Source organism: Ranitomeya imitator, chromosome 10 (assembly GCF_032444005.1).
Source record: "Ranitomeya imitator isolate aRanImi1 chromosome 10, aRanImi1.pri, whole genome shotgun sequence".
NCBI lineage: Eukaryota > Metazoa > Chordata > Amphibia > Anura > Dendrobatidae > Ranitomeya > Ranitomeya imitator.
The window spans coordinates 14,441,667-14,462,589 of record NC_091291.1 but is presented as its reverse complement, the minus strand read 5'-3'; the positions used below and the strand labels follow the sequence as shown (position 1 = coordinate 14,462,589).

General features: G+C 42.6%; 1 protein-coding gene across 1 annotated transcript; it reads right to left on the bottom strand.

The window, feature by feature from the left end:
• Window positions 1–1,576: 1,576 nt before the first annotated feature.
• LOC138651414 (carcinoembryonic antigen-related cell adhesion molecule 1-like) lies at window positions 1,577–20,722 on the bottom strand. Its single transcript, XM_069741596.1, has 10 exons — window positions 20,600–20,722; window positions 20,213–20,506; window positions 18,786–19,061; window positions 18,052–18,333; window positions 16,714–17,007; window positions 15,895–16,134; window positions 12,117–13,811; window positions 11,771–11,850; window positions 3,923–3,964; window positions 1,577–1,884 (listed from the first exon to the last, which is right to left on the bottom strand). The coding sequence occupies exons 1-7, from the start codon at window positions 20,643–20,645 to the stop codon at window positions 13,570–13,572; spliced, it is 1,674 nt and encodes a 557-aa protein (XP_069597697.1). The 5' UTR covers window positions 20,646–20,722; the 3' UTR covers window positions 1,577–1,884; window positions 3,923–3,964; window positions 11,771–11,850; window positions 12,117–13,569.
• Between the last annotated feature and the right edge of the window lie 201 nt (window positions 20,723–20,923).

The following is a 20,923-nucleotide window of genomic DNA, read 5'->3' as shown; positions in this document are numbered from 1 at the left end:
GGTAGGAAAAATTAGAAAAGGTAAACACAGCAAACCTGATAAAACTTTCTCTTTCCCTAGTTTCTTCACTGTCATATCATCGGCAGCAGCTATGGTGGCAGAGACAGCAGCCGCAGGAACAGTCACAGTCCTCAAGCCCATTCCTGGATGCTTATAGTCCTCGGTGGGGCACTATTCAGTCCTGGTGCCCACTTCACTGCCTGTGGGTCCGGGGCAGCATACTCTCCCCTCCAGGGGAGTCCTTGGCTCCAGATGCTGCAGAGCACCTTGCCCTGGGCAAGTCTGCCGGGGCACTAACTGTAAGCAGGAGCTTCCTGCCACCTTTTCTGGCTGCTGGTCCAGCCCACAAATTTAACTCCTTACTATCTCTAAGCTAAGACAATTTAAAGGGAACAATGCAAACAGAGTCCCTCCTTCATAAATGAAACAGGATGGAAAGGATGTTCCTTAAAAATATTTCACAGGAAAATCCATTTTGATTTTGTTTTTGTATGTTTTATTGTGAGTCTGTAAAAATGGCATAAAAGAGTTTGACAACATTGTTCACAGCAGTGATCTGGGAGTCAGAAATGCTTACAGGGGTCTTCCCCATGCTGTTCCCAAGTCATTTGAGCACTGTTCCCTTTGATTTCCACAATTTCTAGTCCCTCTGCAGACCGCCAAGGGGTCCGCCAGAAAAATGCTGAAGTTTCCCATAGATTACATTGGGCTCGTTGCTCGGGTCGAGCACCCGAGCATTCCAATTTGCTTGACCAGAGCAATGAGCACCCGAGCATTTTAGTGGTCGCCCATCACTTGTTACCACTGTAGCCTGGCAGCGCTGGGGTCCTGGGTTCCAATCCCACTGTAACGGTTTCATCACTGACGGTGGGGTAGGGATGCTATTAGTCACAGCTCAGCCGCCCTATGGTGTTTGGAGTGTGATGAACTGTGGGTTGTCAGCATTTTGATTGACAGCTCTGCTACTCAATCTGGTCTAGTCTGCAAGTGTTTCCCCAGGTGCTAACACTCCAAACTGAATAAATCAAGATTAGTGATGAGCGAGTGTACTCGTTGCTCGGGTTTTCCCGTGCACGCTTGGGTGGTATCCGAGTATTTATTAGTGCTCGGAGATTTAGTTTTCCTCACCTCAGCTGAATGATTTACAGCTATTAGCCTGCTTGATTACATGTGGGGATTCCCTAGCAACCAGGCAACCCCCACATGTACTCAGCCTAGCTAGTAGCTGTAAATCATCCAGCTGCGGCGATGAAAACTAAATTTCCGAGCACTGAGAAATACTCGGAGATCACCCGAGCGTGCTCGGGGAAAACCCGAGCAACGAGTACACTCGCTCATCACTAATCAAGATGTTTTGAAAATGTTGTTTCCATTTTGTCATCATTTGCATACTATTAACATTTCTATCCATAATGTGATTTCCAGAATTCCACAACTTTTACTTCTTGGTGCAATTTCAATGTTGAGGAGAGTAAAAAAAAAATCATAATTAAAATTAGCCTTGTCAAATAAATAATATCAATAAAAAAAAAAATGAAAAAAAAAATAAGCAAGTTTTTTTTTTTTATATTTTATTAAATTTACCTAAAGACATAAATTAAAAAAAAATAATCAAAATTTGACAATATTAAAAATACAACCTGTACAATATATTCACAAGATTTATGTGTTTGAAAAGAATCGGATTGCATTTTTTTGCCTATTTGCCTAAAGAGAGAAGAAGTTATAACGCTTGACTCCATGCATTGCAGAAAGGCACGTTACATTGTAGAACCTGCAGTTAATGGACCTGAGACGGGCGCACTGCTTGTGCTGTTACAGCAGTTATCTTCCAGGGCCTGGCATCACAGTGTGGTATACTGATTTATTGCCATGTGTTAATTCCTGTAAAGAGGAAAAAAAGAAGCAGTAATGAGAGGCGAGCACAAATCATACCTGTTATAGGACTTTTTGGGCGATCAATTAGTTCACTGATCTCCCGGATTGAAGGAAACCCGTCACGTTGGAGAATGCTATTACCTGAAAATAAAGGGATAATCTGCAGGTGAATAATGTTAGAAAGGTGCCTGGCCACTTTACTGAAAGTACGGCTATCAGGCAAAAATTTACTTTATTTCTCTCAGGAGCTGCCGGCTTTCAGTCATAAAGGCATGCCAGTGCAGCTACAGTCACCACTCACAGCACTGAGAGTTGCACTTTCTCAGGATTTATCTGCATGTGAATAGTGTTGGAAAGGTGCCCAGCCGCTGTACTGAAAGTATGGCTACCAGGGAAAAGTTAACTTTATTTCTCTCTGGAGCTGCCGGCTTTCAGTTATAAAGGTGTGCAGCCACAGTCACCACTCACATAACTGAGAGCAGCACTTTCTTGGGATTAATCTGCAGGTGAATAGTGTTAGAAAAGTTCCTGGCCGCTGTACTGAAAGTTCGGCTATCAGGAAAAAATTAACTTTATTTCTCTCAGGAGCTGCCAGCTTTCAGTTACAAAGTCATGCCAGTGGATCTACAGTCACCACTCCCAGCACTGAGAGCGAAACTTTCTCGGGATTAATCTGCATGTGAATAGTGTTAGAAAGATTCCTGGCCGCTGTACTGAAAGTTCGGCTATCAGGAAAAAATTAACTTTATTTCTCTCAGGAGCTGCCGGCTTTCAGTCATAAAGGTATGCCAGTGCAGCTACAGTCACCACTCACAGCACTGACAGCGGCACTTTCTCAGGATTAATCTGCAGGTGAATAGTGTTGGAAAGGTGCCCAGCCGCTGTACTGAAAGTATGGCTACCAGGGAAAAGTTAACGTTATTTCTCTCTGGAGCTGCCAGCTTTCAGTTATAAAGGTGTGCAGCTACAGTCACCACTCCCAGCACTGAGAGCGACACTTTCTCAGGAATAATCTGCATGTGAATAGTGATAGAAAGATTCCTGGCCGCTGTACTGAAAGTTCGGCTATCAGGAAAAAATTAACTTTATTTCTCTCGGGAGCTGCCGGCTTTCAGTTATAAAGGCATGCGAGCGCAGCCCAAATATCCATATTGTGGTCGAAGGCTGTATTTGGGTACATTGGGCTGGCACTTTATTTAAAGGGAATGTTCTCCACAATAGGGTATGTGCACATATTGAGATGTTTCTGCAAAAAAAAAAAAAATTGTTGGCTGGGTAAACCCTGGGCACAATGCACGCTTTGATGCATTTCTTTCCCATTAATTTGAACGGGTAAAAAAAAAAAAATGAAAAAACGCTGCAAAAATGCTGAAAAAAATGAACATGCTGCAGATTAGAAAACACAGTTTCATGGTTGAAATCCGCAAGATAAAAAAGCAGCTTGTGCATAAGATTTCATAAATCTCATTTACTTTGCTGGTATTCTCGTAGAGTGCAATGTTGTTTTTTAGGAACTCATTGTGTGAATAAGCTCTTACATTTGAGATCGCTTTGACACTATTTGTGGGCGTCTTACTGTCACCCTTTAAGAATTGTTGATAGAACTTATTGGAGGAGAGTTGTTGGTAAAAGCATATACTATCCCCGTTACCATACTTTAGATCTGATTTATTAGGACCAGTACTTTGCACTCCGGTCTTAATAAACGAGGACACTGGAGTATGACGCGCCTAATTCAGTAAGTAGAACATGCCACTTATTTAGATGGTTGCATTTTACTTCTGTACGTTTATGGTAAAATTTATACCAAAAAATTGGCATACAATTTTATTAACTAGATGGGCGATCTTAGCCATGTCCACTATCCCCCAGCTCTGCCCATTTCGATGGCGTAAAAACGGCAGAAGTTGCAAAATTTTTGAGTTACGCAAACAATGTTGTGACATTTGAAGTCATTTAACACCAGAAAGTTGACATCTTTTTTCTCCAGGATTGGTGGCCTATATTCTAGATATTCAAAGGAACAGATAATAATTTAGGTTACCTGATAATTTGCTTCTTCCTTAAAAGGTGGCACTTTATTGATCTGTCAAAACAAGGAAAAATATATATATATATATTTACTGTGTAGTTAATTTTAGCCTTAGGGTAATTATATTTTTGTACATTTCTCTGTTGAATATGTTACGAAGAAGACAAGAGTCCAAATATTTTGTGCATTCCTAGATATCTATGAAAATACAACTTTAAAACCAGGTTTCACGAGTTAGTGAGGACCATGAATGAGGTCGACAGGCTGCAATGAAGGCCACATAAAATGGGCTATCCTCCAGGAGAGGGTTGTCAACTTTCCTCCAGGTAAAATACTCCGCAACGTGGGGCAGAATTGTCCTTTTCGGAACCATTCTTTATTTATCTTTCTTAAAGTTCTGTAATTGCAATTTTCGGCATAAACTCATGTTAAGATGCTATGGTTGGAAAACTGGTGGTGGTTAAGGGTGCTATCACATTGCGTTTAGGGACATGCTCGCTGGCCCCGTTGGGGCATACGTCAGAACCCACTGCAAAACGGGATTGTGTCGACAGGACAGTAGACTGTAATGGTGTCGGCAGAGCAAACATGTACTCTGAAGTGCATCATCTTCGTGAGTGTATGCCTTCAAAAGCTAGAGACTCACATGCAGTCTACTATGTCTGATTATCCACCTCCAGCAGGTGAACATTTCCGAAAATGATGCCCGTCAAGGCGTACATTTGCTTGCTCGTGACGAGTGGCTTAAGGCGGTGACGTCATGTGCTGCACGTGCCAGCATGCCAAAGTCACCGTTGGCTTCTGTGCTGGTTATAGAGGAGGTGGTCACAAATCGTGGGAGTGGGTGAAGGTAAGACTTCATTGTTTATTTCCATTTTAAATTGTGTTGGAGAAGGACAGAGGACATTAGTACTGGAGGGAGCCCAGGATGAGGGACGTTAGATTAGGATAGGGTACATTATACCAGTAAGGGGCATATAATGTGGGAAAATTGTTATAGGCTAGGGTGTAAGATGAAGGGTATTATTACAAGAAGGGGCCAAGATGGGGACATTATTACAGGAAGGGGCCCCAGATGAAGAATATTATTATAGGATGAGGCCCAAGATGAGAACCATAATTAGATAAAGCGGCAAGGAAGGCTGACATTATTACACGATGGGAGACATTATTCCAAGAAGGGGGAACAGGATGGGGAGCATTATTTACTGGAATGGCCCAGGAGAAGGGGGTATTATTACTGGAAAGGGCCATGATGGGGGCATTAGTACTGGAAGGTATCCAGGATGGAGGACATTATTACTGGAACGTTTCCAAGATGGGGGACACTATTACTAAAAGTGGCTCAAGATGGAGGAGATTATTAGTGGAAGGGGCCAGAATGGGGGAGATTATTACAGGAAGGATGGAAGGCATTATTACATGGGAAGTAAACTTGCATGTCTTCATAGGATCTAGAACGCTACAAGGGCCCATACATCTAGAGCCGCTGTAGAAATAATATTAAAAATGTGTATTATAGCTCAATGTATGTAACTTACTAATGATTTCTTATCTAAAGTTCTGAGCCGCTTTCAACCTTTTTTTAAGCCACGTTCTCTTAAAAAGCAAGCCTTCTCTGCTATCCTCATCCATAATATCACAGTCACTCAGTCTCTTCCATTAAAATACACTAAGGCCTGATTCATGACTCAGTCTGCTGAAAATCATCTTTTAACTTCCATCTTTTAAATTACATCTTTTTAATTATGATTCTGAATTAGACTGAATTCTAGAATGCATTTGGCTACTCATCACTACTACAATATTATCATCATCTGCACCATCTAATCGAGCTGTTCTCCTCTTCCCACAGGTATGCACTGACTTTACCCAGCTCTCCCTGGCTCCAGAATATCTCTGTATACTGCATTGATTTTCCATGGTATGCACTGACTTTACCCAGCTCTCCCTGGCTCCAGAATATCTCTGTATACTGCATTGATTTTCCATGGTATGCACTGACTTTACCCAGCTCTCCCTGGCTCCAGAATATCTCTGTATACTGCATTGATTTTCCATGGTATGCACTGACTTTACCCAGCTCTCCCTGGCTCCAGAATATCTCTGTATACTGCATTGATTTTCCATGGTATGCACTGACTTTACCCAGCTCTCCCTGGCTTCTGAATGTCTCTGTATATTGCACTGGCTTTTCTATGCTTCCCCTGGATCTGAGTGTCTTGGTGCAGCACATACAATCCTTTTAGTATGCTTTCTCACCTATGAGCTTGTTTCCATGACCTGTTTTGATGTATCTCATTGTGTGATCCTGGCATCTCTTTGAGTGGTCAGTCTTACCCCTCCCTCACTTTATGACCTTTGCTTAACTCTCTACATCTGGTCTCCCATACCCAGCCACCCCCTCATTCACACCTGATTGCCCTTAACTGGGGATATATTCACATGCAGGAGTCTGCTATAGACTCAGTCTGCTGCAAATCATCTTTTAACTTCCATCTTTTAAATTACATCTTTTTAATTATGATTCTGAATTAGACTGAATTGGACTGGAATTGACTGGAAGGTAACAGAACACCAACCACTACAATGTTTCGGTTTCTTTTCTCTTTCACCCCCATACTACTTTCCTTCTTACAATCTCCTGCAATCCCTCCTCCTGGTAAGGAACTAGTCATTTCTTCCTCCATACTCCCCAGCCATCTCACCTTCTCCTCAGAACTGTTCCTCCACATACAATCCTTTTTCTCCAGACACACACGGCCACATCATGTCCTATCCTGCTCCCACCTTCTAATGATCTGTCTGTTACTCCTCATTGCTGGTGACATATCCCCAAATCCCGGCCCTCCCCAATTCATCCCCACACTCGTTTCTAACCCCCTGCCACGATCCTCCGCACGTTTTCCCAACCACGACAACCTCATACCCATTCATCCAGCCCCCACTCCCCCGCTCCCCCTACTTGGAGCACTATGGAACGCACGCTCCATCTGCAACAAACTGCCATTTATCCATGACCTCTTCATCACCAACAAACTCTCCTTCCTCGGCCTCACTGAAACCTGGCTCACCCCCTCTGACTCGGCCTCTCCAGCTGCGCTCTCCTATGGCGGATTCCACCTCTCTCACACCCCTCGCCCCAGCAACAAACGCGGTGGAGGAGTTGGCTTGCTCCTGTCCGACACCTGCTCCTTTACTCCAATCCCGCTACCACCCTCCGCTACTCTTCCCTCGTTTGAGGTGCACTCTGTCCGCATCTATACCCCCTCCAACCTCCAGCTGGCTGTCATCTACCGCCCCCCAGAACTAGCCATCTCCACCTTTCTCGACCACTTCACCACCTGGCTACTTCATTTCCTCTCTGTTGACATCCCCACTATCATCATGGGTGATTTCAATGTCCCCATTGACACTTTCACCTCAGCTACCTCTAAACTTTTATCACTGACTGCCTCCTTTGGCCTCACTCAATGGTCCTCTGAGGCCACTCACAAAGATGGCCACACGCTGGACCTCATCTTCACCCGCCTCTGCTCCCTTACTAACCTCACTAACACACCCCTCCCCCTGTCTGACCACAACCTACTGACATTCTCGTCCCTCTCCTCTCCTAGTGTGCAACCCCCACTCCACAAACTCACTCACCCTCGCAGAAATCTCAAACATCTCAACTTACAATCACTCTCTGAGTCCCTTCTCCCTCTCACAGACATAGCTTCCCTTCATGACACAGATGCTGCTGCCACTTTTTATAACACCACAATAACAACAACACTCAATTCGGCCGCCCCACTCATGCATAGTAAAACTCGTACAATTAACAGGCAGCCCTGGCTGACCAGCCTGACCAAAGAATTGAGACGGGCTTCCAGGATTGCTGAGCGGAGATGGAAGCGATCCCACTCTGCCGACCACTTCACTACATACAAGCAGTCCCTCGCCAGCTTCAAGTCTGCGCTCACTGCCGCAAAACAAACTTACTTCTCATCCCTCATATCCTCCCTGTCCCACAACCCTAAACAGCTTTTCAACACTTTCAATTCTCTACTCCGTCCCCCCGCACCTCCTCCTTCCCCCCTCATTTCTGCTGATGACTTCGCCTCTTTCTTTAAACAGAAGATCGATACGATCAGAGAAAGCTTTGGCCCACAGCGCCCACTGCCCCTCTTAGCTGCTCAACCCTGCTCCTCCAAAACCAGCTTCTCCACCATGACAGAAGATCAGCTCTCCACCCTCCTGTCAAGATCACACCTCACCACCTGCACGCTTGACCCGCTCCCATCCCACCTCATCCCTAACCTTTCCACGGTCTTCATCCCAACCCTAACGCACCTCTTCAACCTCTCACTCACAACAGGTGTCTTTCCCTCATCCTTCAAGCATGCCAAGATCACACCCATCCTCAAAAAGCCCTCCCTCGACCCATCCTCTGTGTCTAGCTATCGCCCGATATCTCTTCTCCCTTATGCCTCCAAATTGCTGGAGCAACACGTCCATCTTGAACTGTCCTCCCACTTCTCCTCCTGCTCCCTCTTTGATCGGTTACAATCAGGCTTCCGTTCCCATCACTCAACTGAAACTGCCCTAACTAAAGTCACCAATGACCTACTAACTGCCAGGAGCAAGCGACACTACTCTGTCCTCCTTCTCCTGGACTTGTCTTCTGCCTTTGACACTGTAGACCACTCCCTTTTGCTACAAATCCTCTCATCCCTTGGCATCACAGACTTGGCCCTTTCCTGGATCTCGTCATATCTGACAGACCGAACATTCAGTGTCTCCCTCCCCCACACCACCTCCTCACTTCGCCCCTTGTCAGTCGGTGTTCCTCAAGGCTCTGTTCTAGGACCCCTACTCTTCTCCATCTACACTTTCGGCCTGGGACAGCTCATAGAATCCCACGGTATGCAGTACCATCTCTACGCTGACGACACGCAGATCTACCTCTCCGGACCTGACCTCTCCTCCTTGCTTACCAAAATCCCGCACTGTCTGTCTGCCATTTCAGCCTTCTTTTCTGCTCGCTTTCTACAACTGAACATGGACAAAACAGAATTCATCATCTTTCCCCCATCTCACTCTACCCCTCCACCAGACCTATCCATCAATGTCAATGGCTGCTCACTATCCCCAGTCCCACACGCCCGGTGCCTTGGGGTGATCCTCGACTCTGCCCTCTCTTTCAAGCCACATATCCAAGCCCTTGCCTCCTCCTGTCGTCTCAAACTCAAAAATATTTCCCGGATCCGTGCTTTCCTTGACCGCAACACTGCAAAAACGCTAGTGCATGCCCTTATCATCTCCCGCCTCGACTACTGCAACCTCCTACTCTCTGGACTCCCCTCTAGCACTCTGGCACCACTCCAATCCATCCTACACTCTGCTGCCCGACTAATCCACCTGTCCCCCCGCTATTCCCCAGCCTCTCCCCTGTGTCAAGCCCTTCACTGGCTTCCTATCGCCCAGAGACTCCAGTTCAAAACCCTCACACTGACATACAAAGCCATCCACAACCTGTCTCCTCCATACATCTGTGACATGGTCTCCCGGTACCTACCTACACGCGACCTCCGGTCCTCCCAAGACCTCCTTCTCTATTCCCCTCTCATCTCTTCTTCCCATAACCGCATCCAAGACTTCTCCCGTGCTTCCCCCATACTCTGGAACTCTCTACCCCAACACATCAGACTTGCGCCTACCATAGAAACCTTCAAAAAGAACCTGAAGACTCATCTCTTCCGACAAGCCTACAGCCTGCAGTGATCCTCAACCTACTGAACAGCCGCACAGCCAGCTCTTCCCTCTCCTAGTGTATCCTCACCCACCCCCTGCAGACTGTGAGCCCTCGCGGGCAGGGTCCTCCCTCCTTATGTACTCGTGTGCCTTGTTATCTGCTCATGTTTAATGTATTTGTCTATATTTGCCCCGTATTCACATGTAAAGCGCCATGGAATAAATGGCGCTATAAAAATGTATAATAATAATAATAATAATTCATCAAAGTGTTTATGCCAGAATTCTGGTATAAAACGCATTCAAATGTTGCAAAGTTTTTGATTAACAGGAAGTTGGGCAAAAGTTTTGTGAAAGATTTTCATGCCAATGTGGGTGGAACTGTGCAAAGAGCTGGGAGGAGACAATATCTACCCAACACATTCATTTAGGGATGTGCTGTGACTTACACCAGAGATGTTACTCCAGTCCCTGATTGTAGTAACATTCCCGACAACGTACATGCCAATGATAAGGTGTGCCACATTTGCTAAGTTGAAAAAAATAAGGACAGAAACATAATGATTAAATAGCCTGCGGTAAATAAATGGCATAGTGCATGAAAATAATATACGGTATTTAATTAATAAGCTTTTTGATAAAAAAAAAATGCGAAAGCCGTCCCACCTCTTCACGGTGACCGTAACTGGGACAGTCCTAACTCTAATATTAAAAACCTTACTGTTTGTCAAGTGACATGCATGTGGATAATGGCTGAGACAGACTGAACCCAAGTAGTGGAAACACAGTCAAGGGGTTCAGTCTGTCTCAGCCATTATCCACATGCATGTCACTTGACAAATGGTAAGGTTTTTAATATTAGAGTTAGGACTATTCCAGTTATGGTCACCGTGAAGAGGTGGGATGGCTTTCGCAATTTTTTTTTTTATCAAAAAACATGTTACCTAAACACCATATATTATTTTCATGCACTGTGCTGTTTATTTATTTACAGCAGGGTATTTAATTATTATGTTTCTGTCCTTCATTTTTTCTGTTCCGTGACCAGTGTGAACATGCGCTTACACGCTGCATGCACACCAATTTACATCCCAGTTCATACCTTTGTTTTGTATTCATTAAGTGGAGTGCATCCCTTAATGAATTTGGTGCATCTTAGTCCTGCACGTCCTTCATAAATACCGGTGTACGAAACGTAAATCTTAATGAATCGAGCTGATTGTCTTCACACTGCGACTTCGCGAGATTGTTGATGGTGAAAGTGCAGTGGGAAGGTGCATTATGACTTTTCACTTAGTTCTCCATCTGCCCACATCTTCTAGATGAAAATGTTGAGCGGATGGAACATAAGGCTGGCGAATCAATAGGATGTGGCTTAAAGGAGCCCTCCTCCCTTCACAGTTTTTATGCTCTTGATATATTGCAGTCATAATAATATGTAGCACTGTGTACTTACAATTGCTCATTTTCCCTTTCTACCCAGTTAATTCTTCTCTTTTCTCTTTTCTATATAGAAACAGAAAGACTCCTTTCCCTGCATGAGTCATTCCCATCTTCAACTCCTGACCCAGCTGCTTCAGCCTCCCCGTCAGGGACTTTTGCAGTGACTTATGACTCATAAGAAAATTGAACTCTTGTTGCTATAGAGAGCAACTCCTATGTAGTGAGTCAAATTGACTCGTGCAGGGAAAAGAGACTTCCTGTTTCTACATGGAGCTTAGAAAGATTCAGCTAGTCTGTTTATAATCACATGATGTCATAGACCTGATGGAAAAGAGAAGCATTAACTGGGTAGAAAGGCAAAATGAGCAATTGTAACTGCACAGTGCTATATAATATGATGACTGCAATATATTAAGAGGGTAAAAATGTTAACAGGAGTGCTTCTTTAAATAAGAAAAGAATTGCCGCTGACATTCACAACAGAGTTGACTTTAGTTCACACTTTTAATATTAATCTATAGTAGCCGACCCCTTTAACCAGCCATTCTTTGCTCTTCAGTTTGCGTCTCTCTAGCTTTTGAATTTGTAATTTTACAACAGCCGAAAAGATAAAAGATTAAATACGATTGTTCTGGAAGATAATAGATCACCTTTATTTCGAAGACCCTTGTGAATTCTTACCGCTGCTCCTGGAAGTTGAGTTTCGTAAAGGTATGCTGGTGGAGAATCTGGATCTTCATAGGTTGCTTTTGGGGTTTTACCTGATGACATAGGCAAACTTTAAAATAAATATAATAAAATAAAAATAGCTAACAATTGGAATGTGCATATTAAATGCAATTTACAGGTCTTTACTAGCAACTAGTTGTGCTAAGCACAAAAGAAGGATCACTCATCAATTCTTTATTCGCCGTAGTTATTACTAATAATGGTTGAACAAGTGACCCATCATTACTGTGCCCATACAAATTAATGTAAATGCCCCAAAAATTCAGTTTTAAGGTTAATACTATACACAAATTCATACGTTTCTGTAATATAAAGAACGCGATGACTCCTATTAGGGCAACACCAGCGAGTACTCCTATAACGATACCGGCGATCGCTCCACCATTTAATCCGCTACCGGAACCACCACCTAGAAAATAAAGAACATACAAAGTCACAATAAAAAAGGAGATAAAAAAAAACATTTTCAGGAACTATTTTCTACTTTAAGTCATTATCATATCACTAAGGCTGGTTTCACACTTGCGTTTCAAAACGCATGCGTTTTTAAAAAAAAAACGCATGGTGAAAAAACGCATGTAAACGCGTGCAAATGCTGTGTTTTTTTGACGCATGCGTTTTTGCATGTGGTGAAAAAAACGTGGCGTTTTGACGCGTTTACATGCGTTTTTCATGCGTTTGTGTTTTTTAAACGCATGCAGATAAATGTGTGACAGCTGCCAATCATCAAAATAAAGTAAAAAAACCCACTATAAACAGAAAGAACTAGGGTTAGGGGTAGGGTTAGGGTTAGGATTAGGATCCCTTTAGGGTTAGGGGTAGGGTTAGGGGTAGGGATCCTAACCTTAACCCTAAAGGGATCCTAACCCTACCCCTAACCCTAAAGGGATCCTAACCCTAACCCTAACCCTACCCCTAACCCTACCCCTACTCCTAACCCTACCCTTAAAGGGATTAGGGTTAGGGTTAGGGTTAGGGTTAGGGGTAGGGTTAGGGGTAGGATCCCTTTATCAATTTTATGGTGTGGGGTGGTTTATCAGTGTGTTTTTTTTTTGTTTTCTTTTTAAAAATGCATGCGTTTTTAACGCATGCAAATGCATGTGGTTAAAAACGCATGCGTTTAGATAGACAGCAATGCATTTTTTTTGCCGCAAAAAAACGCCGCTAAAAATACTACATGTTGCATTTCTGCAACACAACGCATGCAGAAAAAAATGCATGCGTTGCAAAAACGCGGCAAAACGCATACAAAAAACCGCATGCGTTTTTAATGTTAAATATAGGGGGGAAAAACGCATGCGTTTTTTTTGCGTTTTTTACCGCAAAAACGCAAAAAAAAATGCAAATGTGAAACCACCCTAAGATGGCACTCAACCAGTAAGTAGAAGATATTCCATGATGAACGTCGCATATTATGGAACAATATAGCGCTAGAATATACTGCTCATTTACCAGGCACAAAATCATCAAAAACTGGTAACAATATGAGATTTGGAAATACACAGATTTGATATATTCAGCATAAAAGTAAGAATGCTATAATACATTAGACGAGATGACAGTTTGGTGTAGAAAAACCATATTACAATATCCTATTAGAAAATTCTAAGTTCATAGAGGTGGTTTTCCCTTCGAAACCCTCCATCTAATAGCTCCTGTGTAGAATGTCTCCAAAGACAATCTCCAACTATGAAACCGACAGGTCCGTACAATAAACAACTAAAAAATATCAGTAGAGACTGTGTAATACTTTATTTCCCCTGTGGAGGCACTGTGGGAAAACTGAACAGTTCATGCTGAAATTTCCAGTAAATTACAACTGACTGCTGTGATCTTCTTATCATCAATGAAAATGTAGCAGGAAAGACCGGAGCTGATAGAGCACTGGCTCGTGACCGGACTCCAGCTTGTAGATCCACGGTTAGGTTGACTGCACCTCCGGCTAAAGCTGGAGTAACGGTATCGTTCTTATGGTCAGGAGACTTTGGACGCTCTGATGGAAGATGGAGAAGAAAATATAGAATAGTCAGTCCCTATAAAGAATTTGTTTTCTCCACATGCATGAATGATTACCAACATTCCGAGGCTAGAAACTCTTTTAGTGGAGGTCTTAACATTTTACATCTGGGTGTACAGAAAGAGGAAAGCAATAAACATGGTTTATGATGTCACATGTGGGTATAGATAAGTTAGGACTTGTGCAGAGACGTGGTACCGAAGGTTTAACACTGACAAATAAGGTTAGGCACTTTGGAAGGGAAAATCCATGTCACCATTATATCTTGATTGTGTAAACAGTGACATAGAAAAGGACTTCAAACTTTATTGGAGTAACCAGTGCCAGGTAGCTGCTGCCAAGGCAGGTAAGATAAAGATGGAGTGCATGAAAACAGGCAACAGTGTACATGAGGAAGTTTTGCCTCTTTCAAATCACCTGCACATAGAATATTGTGTGACGTTTTGGAGACCATTGTGCTATGAAGACTTAGGAGAGCAGGAAAAGATGAACTGAAATGCTCTGTCCTAGGATTTTGTGATAGTTAATTGGTGTAAAGAAGTCCAGAATGTCAGACCCCATTACACTGTAGAATAAAATAATAAACGATTATATGCACCAGCCTTGTCCCACCAAGCGGCTGCTCCGCTCCCTCCCGCTGGGTACCTCTTCCCTCTCGATCTTCAGATCTTCCAGCACTGACGACAAGTCATCATAAGTTCACATGGTGGGTTATTTTTTATCATTGGTGTACTAGCACTGGCCATTTTTCAGTAAAAAAGGAGGGATTGCTTTTTTTTTGTGAGCCATAGGAGGGTTTAGTGTCAGTGAGGTCACTGGTCACCATTGTGGTCAATGATTGACGGCAATTTTCATATGGAATCTCATCAGAAGCGTAAGCAAGTAGACCAGTGAGGGACCAAGAGAGCACCATGTAAGAGTGGCAGGAGAGCAGTAGGAGATTATGAGTTATTTTTTTTCATTATCGACCATCTTTAACACTAAAAAGACGCTATAACAAGTCAGGGGATGCCCTTTTTGTTTAATAAAAGAGGGGACAGCCCCAGTCTGATGATTTTTCTATATACAAGTTATTGTCAAAAGTTGTCGGGAGGATTCCTACCGGCCACCTAAAAAACCTCACTTTCTAGAAAAAGTCAGACTTGAACTTCAAGGTCGTGGGGTCTCTGCATGCAAAGCAGGATTTTATAACCCTCCATGGTCCCGCTCACTTAATATTATGGGATCTTGCACTTTGCACTAACTCAACGGTGTCACATTCTCTACTAAGAGGTTACGAACGGTAATTTCTCTAACGATGTTACTGTTCGGTATCTGTTTAGCAAATGATGCAGGTCCCCACGGTCAGCGCAAAGTATGACATATCTTGACAAAATGTGAGATCTCACCCTTTCACAACAAGAGTCACCACTGAAGGTTGTGGGATCCCCTTCTGCATGATGGGATCCAACAATCCAGAAGTTCGGGGGTGACTGTTGCTTGAAAGTGGCGCCCTTTAGGGGAGCATTAAGAATCCTGAGCACTTTCGAAAATAACTAACATTTAGAAAATCACCAGTCTGGGGCAGCCCCAGTCTGTTGAGAGATACTTTTTATTTTTGAATCGTATTGTTCAAGTTTTATTCTATAACATTCAAGTCTTCTACGACACCAGGAGAAGGTAGCAACTGACAAGAATCATGTCATCTATATTGCAACCATCAAGCTTAAACCGATGTTTAACTGACTTCACTCAATTTTTGCTACACTAGTTTTTTGCCCTTCTTTGATGGTCACTTTTTTTAAAAAAAATTCATGCTGAACTATTTTGTCCGGTAAAAGGACGGAAACAAGTAGAACTCCACTAAGCTTAATAGGATCCAATAGGAGGGGTTAGTGTATGTTCCACTATGGATCCTAAACTTCCATCGTTTTTGTTGTTCTGTTTCTATGTCAGTGCATAACAACAAAAATTAAGAAAGCGAAAGCGCACAGAGTCATAGATATTTCCATTTAGCCTCTACTCAAGAGTAGAACGCAGTATCACTCATGGAACTGAAATATCAGTATTTACTTCTTACCCAATGTTACCAGGCAGCTTGAGGCTCTTCCGAGCTGGTTACCATTACAGGAGAGACTGTGCCCGTGGATATTACCGGTAGAGCTCACATTTCTGAACACTTCATTAGTGCTTGTATTTTGGACATCACCAAATATCATGGTGACATTGGCTGCCGGTTTTCCTCTGGGCCAGGAACAGCCGAGCTGTACTGTCTGGTTTATGGGTTGCACAGTACAGACAATTTTCCCATCGGGAGACCCTGGAATTTACAGGATAGGTGCAATAAACACATATTATTAACAATATCTATATATCTACCTATTTCCTATTCCACATGGTAGATTATCACAAGGATTCACCAAAGAGGGTCAACACACCGTGGCAAGGGATCGAATTCAAAAATCCAAAAAAGCAATGTAGATTAAGGAAAAAGTACCAATCATTTCCACATCAACCAGATCAATCTATCCAATTAGCTACCTATCTCTTATCTCACAGATTATCTTGGTACGAGGACCTAATTAGGTCCAGCTGTAGCAATGGGTTGACTCACAAAGACCCACTATGGAAACGGAGGGTGAGCAAAAATTAGCAGTCACGTTACGATCAACCTTGTGGAGTATCATATGGTAATTATGGTCCTGGCAGAAGAACTGAAGTTTTGAAGCCTTCAAGTGTCTCATAAAGCACGTGTAACTGCAACCATCAAGCACATAGTGCCGCGCAATGTGAACTGTAACCATTAAGTGCAGTGGGCCACTGTTTTATGACAGGTAGACAGATTGATTAGATTAATAGATTGGATTTATTCCATTGAAAGAGCAGAAGTGTTACTCACAGTTGATATTGATGTTGGCTGAACTACTGTTCAAACTATTAGCTCTGTTGGAGGCTTTGCAGATGATTAGTCCATTGTCGGTCTCGGAAACGGGGATGATGAGGAAATTGGAGTTTGGAGGAGAATCGCCCTGATTAATGTGGTATGGAGGATTCGCAGACATTAGGATTCCATTCAGACTCCAGGAGAAGGTGATGGCTGAACCCTGAGCTGAGCAATAGAAATGTGCCAAATCCTCTCCTGCCCAGATCCCTGTTGATATGAGACTGTACAGCGTCACTGCCGAAACCGGAGCTGTGAAAAACACCAACGATGAATATGAGAAGCCATCAATAAAAGCTCAGAAACCTCGCTGCTTTCTGCCATGGGAAAATTTCGTTTTTGACATCTGTATTAGAGTTTCTCTGAATTATTAGTTATTAAAGTTCCTTAGTAATTTCTTCCAAAATAAATAAAACGTTAATCAAGGTTTTTCTAATGTATAATGAAGAGTAAGAAATTATTTTAAGGCATTTAAATATTCGCTTCACTTCGAAATTTGTTGACCAGTAAACTGCATTTCTTTATTTCTTGTTAACATTTTTAACCCACTCGTCCCCAGTTTCACACGTACAGGGGTTGTGACTTCACAACCCGTCCCCATCAGGTGAGCATAACTCCCTTTTGTCTCCATGTTTCTTTTCGGAAAAGACCCTATTGCGCTTTTTGTCTTCACAATTTTTCTTGCTCATGTTAGAGAAGATTGCATCTGGTGGACAGATGAGAATTAGTCTCCTATACTGGAAAAAAGACATAGGCACAAAAGAGAGAGTTTGATTGTTAGGACCAAAAAAAAAGCTATAGGGTGAGGTCCCACCTAAGGACAAAACAAAAAAAAAATGACCCCTTAAAATGTAACGTTTATTAAGAAGTTTAAAAGTATCACAAGTATAAGTTAAAAGGACATACCGCAGACAATATACAACATACGAAAAAGAATGAAAAAATATATATGTGAAAAAGTGAAAAATTAGGGCTATAGGGGAACAAATAACCCCCTGAGGGAGCAAAAATAAATCACAAAATGCATGGACGAATATGCCCTAATGGATGCACTACCTATGAGTGGGGGTTGGCACCCTTAGTTTCTACGATATGGTGCCCCCACTCGTCGGCGGCTATGTAAAAAGCAACTACCTCTGTTTAGCTCAAACTGTTATATCTTTAAATACAGTGGACACCAGCAAGCACATTGCCATTTTGTGAAAAAAAAACCTGTTGTTGAGCTGCTTTCTGTGCTTTTGTATTCCTTCCTACGTAAATTACAGACTATAATGACAGACGTGATGTGCTACTTACAGGCCAGGTTGAACGTCACGTTCCTGCTGTTCAGGCTGTTTATTATGTTTGTAGCCGTACATATGAAGGATCTGCTGTCATCAGTGGAGACAGGGCTGATAGTGAGCGTGGCGTTATTATCGGTGAGGAGATATCGGCCTCCTCCGGATATCGCTGCCCCTTGTAGACTCCACGAGTAGCTGACATTTGTTCCATCAGCCGAACATCGTAGAGACACTGAATCTAATCCGGGCCACACAAGTCCCGATACATTACTTGTCACCGCGACATTAGAGACCGGAACTGAGATACAAAACACAAAGAAACATAAAGGTTGGATTGTAAAAGCTTAGAATGATCACAATATAATAGACCGCATATACACATCCTCAGAATTGGTATTCTGGCTAAGGGTGCTTTTATTCCCCCTCATGTCCATATTTGCCAAACTATGACCAACAAGCAACATTGCTAAAGATGTGTCAAACAGTGGCATAATTATAATAGGTGCAGGGGTTGCAATTGCACCCCCACCTTGGAGTCTAGGGGGGTCCTAAAGGTCCCTTTAGCCCATATGGAAGGTCATTAGTACTAAAGACTTGCAATGGTTGGAGGCCATGTTGGAACTGGTGACGCAACTGGTAGTAAATCTATTTAGAGGTGAGCGCCCTCACTACTGAGGGCTTTTGGAGTAAAAAAGGAGTAAATGGTTATAGGTTTTAATATACCGCATTTCCCATTTTCTATATCCTTACCGTACACAGTCAGACTCAGGGAGTTGCTGATGTGGGAGCTGTCAGGGTTCTGGATGGTGCAGGTGTAGGATCCGCCATCACTCTCAAATATCGGGGTGAAGTCCAGGAATGATCCCCTGCAGATCACACGTCCAGAGCAGATGATCTTCTGACCATTTCGGTAGAAAGTGTAAGAAGTCACAGTCTGGCTCCCGGCATCACACTGGAGGGTCACATTGGTGCTATTAATAAGAGGAGTACTGGTAATAGAGCGGAGAACAGGAGCACTGTGGGGAGCTGAAAAAGAGCAAAAAATATACTGGTTCATTTTGTAATGTAAATTTTAATTCCCATAATTAACCTGGACGGTCACAGAGGAGGCTGTAATAAGCTGGAGTGCAGGTGGAGGCAGATCTGAGAAGTGGAGCAATCGGTAAAACTAAAGCACAAGTATTGCATGGAAGTATCAACAATGGAGGTCAGTCAGTTATGTCTCTATGCCAGTGGAGAATATATTTGCCGTCCTCAGCTCCCTTAAAAAGGACCTGTCGCTTTCACATTGCCTCTATTCTCTTGAATCCAGCGATGTTTTTATTTGGTTCTTGCTCCTCTCCATTTCTGAGATATGGCATCCCCTTTCTTGTATAAAAGTCTAGTCTTGTTAGCGAAGTGTGTTAGTCCTCAACTCTTATCTATGGGAGACTTCTTGAGGGCTATGCCCTTTTTGTTGCTAAGACTAGATTTACATACAGCACAACAAATAAAAAATAGAGCTCACAAACCTTTTGTATTACATTAATGCTCAGGTGCACGAATACGCTATGTGGCCAATATACTAAAATACAGCTCTGGAAAAAATTAAGAGACCACCATATCAAATCCCTGTCATGGCCGCCCAATCTCCAGACCTGAACCCCATTGAAAACCTCTGGAATGTAATCAAGAGGATGATGGATAGTCAGAAGCCATCAAACAAAGAAGAACTGCTGACATTATTGTACCAGGTAATCCTCCTCTACCAGTCAGTGACTCATTTTGTTCAAGATTATTGTCCTTGTTTTTATTATGTATTCCACTTTTCACATGTAAAGCGACAAGGAATAAATGGGGCTATAATAACCAACAATAATAATAATGATTTATGGTATATCTTGATGAGGCAACCCTTTCAAATTTCTTCTGGTTTTATTACTTAAATTATCATAGAAAATATGCCCAACACCCCACCAAAAAAAAAAAAATTATTACCAATTCCATAATTGAAATTTCATCCCCAAAAGGAAAAGAGAACTAAATTTCGAAGAGATATCGACAAAGTGAACTTTTATGATACAATAAACTATTATGTAATTATGTATTGTTTAATAATCTTTAAAAATATTGTATTACTTAACGTCAAATGTTAAATTGTATTATAGCACTGTATGTAGAGTCAGACGTCTCCTTACCATATACTCTGAGCTGGTAGTTTGTAGAGATAACAGTAGAAGAATCTGGAGGTATTATGGACAGAACATAAATCCCTTCATCAGTGTAGGAGATGTAGTTAATACTCAGGGATCCGTTTTCATATGAATTACATCTTCCTATAAACTGATTCAAACAACGAAAAGTTGGAGACTGAACATAGACTGGTGCACTGTTATAAGTCCATTGTACGTAGGATCCTACTGGAACATTCGCACTGAATAATACAAGTTTCCCAAGAGTTCCCGTCACGATGGTGTCAGCGGCCACATCACCTGGATAGAAAACACAAGGACAATATACAAAAAGTGAGTGACAAAGGGTAAAATAACATGGAGCTATAACCCCTGAGAGCACAACCATCTCACCTAAGCCCAGGAATAAGACAGCGCCCAGTAGTAATATGAGATTCATCTCAGAGGCTCCAAGGATCGGGGAGAATATCCCACCTTCGAATTCTTCTAAAAGTTCCTGTCCTACATTTATTCTAATGAGCTTCCGTCTCATGTATCGTCAGTGCCACCTGCCCTCTGCTGGCGGTATAAGGGAGGAAAGTCGAAGAATCTCAACCAAAAATGTTCAACCAGAGGAACCTTCTCCCACATTGGAAGATGCTAATTCAGAACTTGATCATGTTCAGTGTGGAATATGGGTCTGTTATAGATTTTGCATCGCTGCCCAGATTCTCAGAA